This window comes from Myotis nattereri, assembly GCF_964212035.1.
Source record: "Myotis nattereri genome assembly, chromosome: 3".
In the NCBI taxonomy this organism is placed as follows: Eukaryota; Metazoa; Chordata; class Mammalia; order Chiroptera; family Vespertilionidae; genus Myotis; species Myotis nattereri.
In genome coordinates this window covers 141,733,101-141,743,034 of record NC_138077.1, presented here as the reverse complement: position 1 = coordinate 141,743,034, position 9,934 = coordinate 141,733,101, and the positions used below count along the sequence as shown (strand labels likewise).

At 36.8% G+C, this 9,934-nt stretch overlaps 1 protein-coding gene across 1 annotated transcript; it reads left to right on the top strand.

Annotated features, from left to right (window-relative positions):
- Positions 1-250: 250 nt before the first annotated feature.
- On the top strand, positions 251-9,121 carry PRL (prolactin; the record flags this gene model as incomplete). Its single annotated transcript, XM_081086046.1, has 5 exons — positions 251-278; positions 2,381-2,565; positions 4,652-4,759; positions 6,829-7,116; positions 8,930-9,121. The coding sequence occupies 5 exons, from the start codon at positions 251-253 to the stop codon at positions 9,119-9,121; spliced, it is 801 nt and encodes a 266-aa protein (XP_080942172.1).
- Between the last annotated feature and the right edge of the window lie 813 nt (positions 9,122-9,934).

Genomic DNA, 9,934 nt, shown 5'->3' with positions numbered 1-9,934 from the left:
AAATCCCTCTTGAAATTTCTGGCCAGTATTTCTTCCTACATATGAATAAGAAATAAAATAACATTTGATGTTTGAAATTATGGGGGTAATCTCATTGACGACAATAGATGACTGGTAAAGGGAAGGAAATATTTATTAACAACATTCATAAAGATGTCAAAGGTTTATAAAGCCAATATCTGGGAAAGAGAAAGCTGTGGGACTACCAGGTCTTCTCTGGCGAAGGGTATTTCCCGAAATTATCACCACCATGGACAACAAAGGGTTGTCACTGACAGGTACGTACAGCAACTCACTGAGTTGTTGGCTTTATCAACACTTCTTTGAGGGTATAAATCAGAAATTTTAGCTAATATTCTCTTAGCAATAGGTTTCAGGTTTACAGAGTTTAGAAAAGTAATCTAATCACTGCTCTATAAAGCAATTGTACAAGGGCACAAAAGACTAGAACAGTGGTTCTCAAATGGATGAATCCTTCTTCTAGGGACACATCTTAATGTCTGGATATGCTTTTGGTTGTCTTAGCTGGCGGGTGGAGTGGTACTGGTACCTAGTGGATAGAGGTCAGAAATGCTGCTAAACAAACTACAGTGCACAAGAGAGCCTCTAGAACCTACAGACTGGGTCTTTTCAAAATGACAGAAACTCAGTTCTCACAGTTCTAGAGGTTGGAGTACCAGGAATTATCCTGCTCAAAATGCCAGTAGTGCCAAGGTTGAGAAACCCAGGACTGGAATAAGACCAAAGTATCTTTAGGTCTAATTTACCACAAATCCAGAAGGCAGAGATTAACATTTTCTGGTTCCCAGGTCTCTTCCATGAGTTTCTCAAGATGAGTCAATTTGTTGAAGTTTGAACTCTGAAGCCATAATGTAGACAATATCTGTAGATAAAATATCCAGCTACATTTTATGACTGCATTGTACAGAAAATAAACATTTTGGAAACACAGTTTTTTTAAAAAAAATTAAAAGTCTGTTATATTAATCAACTCACAACATGAATATTTTTATTGTGCAGGTAAAAGTTATTTAGTTAACATATTTTTATATATTTTTAAGTATTTTGCTGTAGACATTTTTTCACACAGAAATCTTTAGCACTAGCCTAGTTTTATCTCATACATATCCACTTACATTTATTGAATATTTCTTAAAATTTTAATTTTCTGATCAACACATTTTAATACCAGATATTCTTTTGGAGTCTTTGCTATTAAAAGGAGAGTTAAATATATTGTTTCTTACCTTTTGAAAGTGTAAATTATTGATATGTTATAGGTCCACATCTATCCATCTACTGAGAGGACAAATTGATGACTAAATCATCTCGGATAATTGTCAAATATTTTAAAGTAGGTGTTTTATAGACGGAGCAGGAAAAAAAATGGGTAAAATAAACTTTCTAGGGCCTCTGTTATCATGCAATCAAAGGTCAAGCATTGTTCTTTACATGTAATGGCAATGGCCTCTGGAAGCACTGAGTCATCATGGCTACTGATTGTGTGTGATGGGTGGGACATGAGAAAGTGACAAGATGACAGTATGGGCATCCTCCACCTGCTCATAATGGGATTTAGGGGGAATCCCTTAAACTCGCTAAGCCTCTAGTTCATCAGTATAATTGGATGATAATAATGAAGGCCGAAGCTATCTCACTGGGCTATTGTGAAACAATTTTTTTAAAATATTAAAAATTTTGGCAAAGTGGCAAGCAGATGCATGGGGTTTTTTAAGTGAGTTAGCAGATCTAGTCTACAGCATCATTTTTGATGTTATAATTCTCTTCATATTCAACATTAGCAATCAGTCAGGCATGTGCCTATTCTTATCAGTCAAGAAGGTGAAACAGATCAACTGCTATTTCAGTGTCTAAAATGCGAGTATTAGTCAATATAGTATTAAACAAAATTTATAGGGGACCCTTTCCCCCTCCCTACTTGGGAGTCTGTACTGTTCTTCAATAAATCTCCACCTTTGCTATACCAAAAAATAAAATAAAAAATTTACAAACTCTAAGAGAGCCAGGCTGCTGAAAAGCTGCAGAAACTCCCAAGGCACTAAACTGTCTTATGAGAATGACCTAAACACTCTGGCTCAGAATTAATTTAAGCTCCAAATGCTTACAAGTTATAGAGGCACTTCTGGAAGCAGTGCAAACACGCAGGGACTAACCTACTTTTCTGACTATATATCTGTGCAAATATAATTATATACGTACATTTACACAGTGGAAAGTGTTGATTCTTCCCCACCCCAGCTATTAAAGTACCAAATCATGCTGAGGGCAATGTGGAGAGATAAGCCTGTCCTCCACAAGATGACTTTTGATAACCTCAGCTGAACAGATCATCTGAGAACGGCTCCTGTTTCTATTTAAGGAGGGCCATTCCTGCTGGTGCTGGTGCTGGTGTCAAGCCTGCTCCTGTGCAAGAATGTGGCCTCCATGCCCACCTGTCCCAGCGGGGCTGTCAACTGCGAAGTGCCCCTCGGAGACCTGTTTGACCGTGCAGTCATCCTATCTCACTACATCCATAACCTCTCCTCTGAAATGTTCAGTGAGTTTGTAAGTATCATGCTTCTTGGTTCTTCCCAGAAGGAACCTTCATGTGAATGATTGAACTATTTCATACTTTAAACAAGAAAGCCACACAAGCCAAATTTCAAATAATGCACCTTAAGGGTCAAAGAAGGCATCGGTAAATGAAATGTGGAATAAGAAGAAAGGGACAGTTTCAGGAAATCCCAAAGATTTTTAAAAAATGTATTTTTTTTAAATTTCCTTTAATTCATTTTGTTTTTAAGAATTTTCAAAAATGTTTAAGCATCCATACTAGTCATATGAGGCTGCCATACAAAATACATACGTCTTACATAACGGAAATGTATTTTCTCATATTTGTGGATGCTGTGACATCAAGGTGCCTGAACAGTCAGATTCTAGTAAGAGCTTTCCTCTTCTCAGCTTGCCTTCTCACTGTCTTCTCACATGAAGGCTCTGGGAGATGGAGGGAGGGACAGAGAGAGCAAGAGAATGAGAATGAGAGAGTGAGAGCTAGAGGACTCTCTGGTGTCTCTTCTTATAAGGCCAGTAATCATAGTGGATCAGGGCTCCACTTTCATGACCTTAATTATCTCCATAAAGACCTTACTTCCAAATACAGTACATTGGGGATTGGGGCTTCAACATGTGAATTTGGGAGGGCAGGGGAGACAAACACTTGACATAAAACACTTTTAGGTAGGGCTGAGGAGAAGAAAGTATGTTGATTTCTTGTCCTTGCATGTAGGGTATATTTCTCCCAAGGTACTCTTCACTACAGATATATAATATATGAGAATTGCACGCTAGCTGGTTTGGCTCAGCAGATAGGGCGTCGGCCTGCAGACTCAAGGGTCCCAGGTTCGATTCCAATCAAGGGCATGTACCTGGGTTGTGGGCACATCCCCAGTAGGGGGCGTGCAAGAGGCAGCTGAATCAATATTTCTCTCTCATCGATGTTTCTAACTCTCTATCCCTCTCCCTCTCCCTTCCTCTCTGCAAAATAATCGGTGAAATATATTTAGAAAAAATAAAAATAAATACAAAAATGAGAATTGCACTGCAATGAATTGCGTGTGTTAGACAAAGTTAAACTAAACTGAATGCATGTTAGGAAACTAAAACAAGTAATAGCTGTTCTGAAACTCAAAAATGCTATGAATTATTGTTCTAAGATTTCCAGGTTTAGAACTACAATAAGAAGATTAGTTTAGAACTGGAAACAATTATTTTCCTTCTGATTAAGGTACTTTGGAAGTCAGATGTTAACTCTTTTAGGTCAATCAAAGATCAGACAATGGATTAGAACTTCAATAAATCAGAGTCTCCATGAAGAATGTGGTTTAATGTTTATAATAAATGTATATTTACATAGTTATTTTTTCACACTAATTGTTATTTTATACATTTTTGACTGGCCATCTTTTATCTTCCAAATATGTCTAGTAATCTTTTTAAATTTCCACAATGTTTGCTAATGATTGGTTTTTCTCTGTCAATGTGTTAGCATAGATTTTTCTGTTCTTATTCTCAGTCCATTGCTTAATATTTTTTTGTTTTTCTGATTTATCACTTCATCATGATCAACAAATTGTATTCTGCAGCTATGATGAAGATTGTATATAGTTGTGTAGATTTAGAGATTAGTCAAAGAAAAGTTTCAATTTTATAATACCCATTAAAGGAGTGTATCCATTTGGTCCTACATAATCAAGAGTTTAAAATGGCTAAATATAGGCTCATATGCACAATCACATTTGGTTCAAGTATTAAGAAAGATGATACTTAATAAATATTTAATATTTCACATTCTTTATATTTCTAGTATTTGCTTTCCATATAATGATGTATAAAATGAATAAAATTAAGGAAATAGCAAAAGAAGGAAGAACTTGGAATTTAGAAAAGTTAGTTGAAATAGAACTGTTTATAGAGATAATGGAAAGAAAGGGTAGGAAAAAGGGCAACTTTCTTATTTCTTTAGTTTTATTTTTTGTGGCTATAATTTTTTAAAAATTATACAACTATCAAAGGTGTTAATATTTTAGAACTGGGTTTAATTGATTTAATGCTCAAACAACCCTCATTGAATTTGCTCTATTACTCTCAGGATAGACAGTACGCCCAGGACAGGGGGTTCATTACCAAGGCCATCAATGGCTGCCACACTTCTTCAATCCCTACCCCTGAAGACAAGGAGCAAGCCCAAAAGATGCACGTAAGTCTTTTATCCAGGATTCTCACCAAAACAACAGAGGCAGTACACTGGTATTTCCATGCTGCAGATTATTAGAGGCATTAGAATAGACAATGGTAACTGCACTTGCCGGGCAAGGAGGAGGAAGAGTAAGCAATCAAAGAAAAATTACATTATATAGTTGGTAAATTATCAGTAAAATCAAATGCTGACTAAATATTGTAGCAGCAAAATAAATAACAGCCCAGCCAGTGTGGATCAGTGGTTGAGTGTCGACCCATGCGTCAAGAGATGGCTAGTTCAATTCCTGGTCAGGGCACAAGCCTGGGTTGTGGGCTTGATCCCTGGTGAGGGGCATGCAGAAGGCAGCCAATTGATGTTCTCTCTCATCGATTTTTCTATCTCTCTCTCCCTTTACCTTCCTCACTTTCTAAAAGAACAATAAAAATATGTTTAAAAATAAATAAATAAATGTGACAGATCTATAAATTGGCCATGCAGACATGACGGTAACCAATGCTTAGACCCAGGACTGCATATATTATACTATGCGAAAGCGTTAGCAGAATTGGACTTCCATGTGTAAAATATAAGGTTTGAAAAAAAAACACGTGGATATGTAAGAAACACAATCAGTTTTATTTATGACCCAGGCTCCTATAAGGACAGCATTTCACATTTCTGACCACTACACCATCTGAGCCATCTCTTCTGGACTTTCAAGGCTCTCCTTCTGATCCTCCTACTTCTCTGACACCTACTTCTTTCTTCCTTTCTTCATGCTTCACTCACTCCTCTGCCAACTCTTACTTCTCAATAATAAGTCTCACCTGAAAGCAGATCCTGTAAAATATTGTTTTGCTTCTCATGATTATGGCCTCTGTTCTGATGACAGCAATGTCTGCATATCAAGCCCCAGTCATTTATCCTAGCTCGAATTTATTATTATTATCATCTCCCTTCTGATTTCCTGCCATAACCACAGTTAACATGATTTAAAAGAAACATCTTCACATATACAGCCCCGTAAATTCAATGTGTTCTTTCCTTACAACTTTGTTAATGGTACCAGCATTCTTTCTGTCTGCTAAGCCTATTAATAAATAATTATAATGATGATAATGATAATAACAATAAAGTAAAGGAAGAAAGTGAAAATGGGGAGGAGGAAGAAGAGGGGTTAAATTTATTGATAGCTACTACATTAGCAGACACCTTACAAAGCACTTTATGTGCATTACTATATTTAATCCTCATAAAAAATCCTCTAACACAAGGTGCTATTATTACACTTACTGAGGTAAGGAAATCATGACTTGGAGAGCTGATGGAATTTACACCAGTTACATGGGTAGTAAGCAGTGAGTCTGGGCTTCATCCAATCCAAAACTCTTTTTATTGTTATGCTATAATACATCCATTGTGGGTTCCTTTAATGCTGTTATTAATGATAGATAGCACTGTGCCATTTTATTCACCAGAATATGTCAGTAAATACAGTGCTCCAAGAGCAGCATGGGGGCAGGAGTTGGTGTGGACTAAGGAGCTCATGTTTCTGTATATCGTATCTTCGTCATTGTCTTTTTTTCCAGTTTTATAAAATAAAACTACAAGTCACACAACAATGCATTAATGAATAATTTGATTCATTGATAAGAATGTATCTTTAAATGAAATGATTTGGGCTCTTTGTCATTGACACTGGCGGACTCTACATTTCCTGAGTCAGGAAAGGCGCTTCTGGAATTCCAACAAAATTGGTTTTTCCCCATGGAAAAGCAAAGTAGTCAAATAGGAAAGAATTCTCTGTGTGGGGAAAATGGTAGAATTTCAGAAGAAAAACAAAAGTCTTCATGTCATAAATTAGAACTATCATTAAAAGAAACAGTTACTTAGGCCAGATTTTTAAAAATTTATCTAAGTATAAACCAATAGCTTAAATTTTATATTTTTACAACTTGTCCATTCCTACAAACTACACACATGTAGGAATAACAAAGATATAGTTAAGTCAGCCTCTCTGAGCAAAAATCACATGTCACCCGTTGTACTATGCCTATTTTAATGCGATTATTTTAATGGTTACTTAGCACGAAGACCTTCTGAACCTGGTCCTCAGAGTGCTGCGCTCCTGGAATGAGCCTCTGTATCATCTAGTCACAGAAGTACGCACTATACAAGAAGCCCCTGGTACACAAGAAGCCCCTGGGACCCAAGAAACCTTTGCTATGCAAGAAGCCCTTAGTACGCAAGAAGCCCTTAGTACGCAACAAACCCTTGGGACACAAGAAACCCCGGATGACATCCTATCAAGGGCCATAGAGATCGAGGACCGTAACAAACAGCTTCTAGAGGGCATGGAGAAGATAATCAACCAGGTGAGCAGCCTCTTGACACTCCTTTGTTTTTCTCATTAAAGAAAGAAGTGAGCCCTGTGAAGAGGAATACATTTTGAAATACCTCATTCTGTAAGAACAATGTTTAGGCATTTTAGATTCTACACTGCTATTAAATAAAGCAATAGTAATTTGTAGGGACAAGGTCTACTGTAAGTGGATCTTAGCATTCCACTGTCATATCTGACAGGTGCAGACTTCCCTACACTGCACACCAATCCATCCAAACCTTGGCGCTTCTTGGGGACAGGCAGTGAAATAATTTCAATGGAAAGAAACTAGAGAATAGAATCTGCAAGAGAAATGTTTTCCTCAAAGTATTCTAGGACACCTATTATTGACATTCTGCTCATATTCTTCCTCTTTTCTCCCCACATCAAAACATGAGAGGACAGAGAAAAGAGAAAATAAAAATCAGGTTGGATGGTGTTTATCTCCCTCTCTCCCCTCCCCCCTCCCCCCCACCCACTCTGCTAGACATTGTTTGGGAAGGAAGGAGATAGAAAAGATGAGACCATGGCATTGATGCTGCTCAACAACCACTATAATTTCAGTGGGCTACAAAAAAAGAGGTATATCTTTTCTAAAATGTTCTTTATTTTCTAATTTATAGAGTTGCATCATTCTAAATCTTATTTGAGTGGGGCTTCAAAAATGAAATTGACACATTGCATTTGATCTCCCCAAATAATTTGTCATATTTAGATTGAGGTTATATTTGCAATACAAATCTCCATTTAGATGGGATCATTTCAATACAAGTTAGGTAATATCTAAATAGTTTTCTGAAGTTCTCAGAAATAATTTATCATCATCTAAAGAAAAATATATGATCATAAAAATAACAGGAGAAATTTTATGTTTTTATTGTATACAAAGTACTTGTTAAGGTGTGTCATTTGGTCATTTCCATAGGAGAAGAATATATCAAATACAAAGTACATTTTACCCTTGGAAATACAAAGTACATTTTACCCTTGGGACATAAGTAGTAAACACATAGATTTTCAAGTGATTTTCTTCATAACTGTGGGCCTACTTTCTGAGGTCACTAATTTGTTCTATAATACTTCAATTTTAGTTCTTTTTTAAAAAACACACAACACATATTTATTTATTCTTGTTCATATCATTATCCATGGCATAGTATATTTTGTCATAGGGGTCAAACACACACACACAAAAAACACACACACAAAAACAAAACAAAACAAAAAAAACACCAAACAAACAAAAAACACCAAAAAAACAGCAAGCCAACACACACACACACACACACACACACACACGCTAGTCTTAGCCTTAAAACATAAAGTACAATCCTCATCATGTCCTTCTCTGGTACATATTCTATATGGAGAATATAATCTGTTCAAAGCAGGTAAAAGATCAATGTGACCTGTCACATTGTGACCTGCCAGAAGAAATAAAGTCCACAGTGCACATTAGAGACAAAGTCAGAAAATGAAGAAGTTCTTCAAGTGAGAGAATGGAGGCCAGCTCCGCATTGTCCCTTTGTCACATTCATGTCTACATTCAAATAGCAACTTTCTGGTTCTCCATCCAGCAGAGGCACACTTCACCTACAATCACATGCATATGAGAAAGCTTACACTTGAGTTCTGCTTCTAGTTTTTACACTATAAATAGACTTCTGATACACTGGCTCAGTAACCCATGCCTCTGTCTGGAGAGTTTTACATTCCTCTCTCTTCCATAAATCTTAATTCAACAATTAGAAAGAGCAAAGATAAGCAAATAATACTAATAATGTCACTATCTTTTTCGTTATTAGGTTCAACATGGAGTCAGAAGAAATGAGGCCCCCTCTCCCTGGTTTGGACTTCCATCTCTGCAAGAGGCCGATGAAGACACTCGCCTTTTTGCTTTTTATGAGCTGATCCATTGCCTACGCAGGGATTCGCATAAGATTGACAACTATCTCAAGGTCCTGAAGTGCCGAATCATCTACGATAGCAACTGCTAAGCTCACATCCATTCCATCTATTTCTGGAATGGTTCTTAATGATCCACCCCATAGCAAGCTTCTTTTAGTTTTATGGCTTTTTAATGCATGCTTGGTGCAATGGGTCTTATTTTAAAAAAATAAAAACCGACTTCGTTAGAAATGTCAAAATCTACAAGAGCAATTTGTCAAAGTTTCTTATCTTCACTTAATAGAAAATCAAAAGAAAATCAATCACTATCATTGAGAAGTTCCTATTAAAATTTGTCACAAATAGCAGAAGCTAGCATTACAAATAAGACAATTAACGGCTTACTTTAGAATCACAGTAAATCATTGTGAGTCGAGTTATTAGAATCAAAGAATTTGATAATTATTAATCATGCTGGTCATGCTAAAAGAAGATTGAAATTCTCAGGATTCTTTCTAAAAGGCAGCCATATCCTATCAGAAAACTTTCACAGTATTATGACAGACAATTTAAATACTATGAAATTGTAATGCACCCAAGTAGCATGAGATTTACTAAACAGTCTCAAATTACCAGGATGCTGTCTTAGTCTGTTCAGGCTAACACCACAGACTGGGTCACTTGTAAATGACAGAAATTTAGCTCTCACAGTCCTGGAGGTTGGAGTACAAGGTCGGGGTGCCACCATGGTGGGGTGAGGACCCTCATCTGGCTCCCAGACTCCTCATTGTATCCTCACATGGCATAAAAGGCTAACGAGCTTTGTGAGTCTCTTATATAAGAGCACTAATTCCATTCACAGGGGCCAAAGCTCATAACTTAAATCCCAAAAGCCCCACTCACTAGCACCATAACCTTTGGGG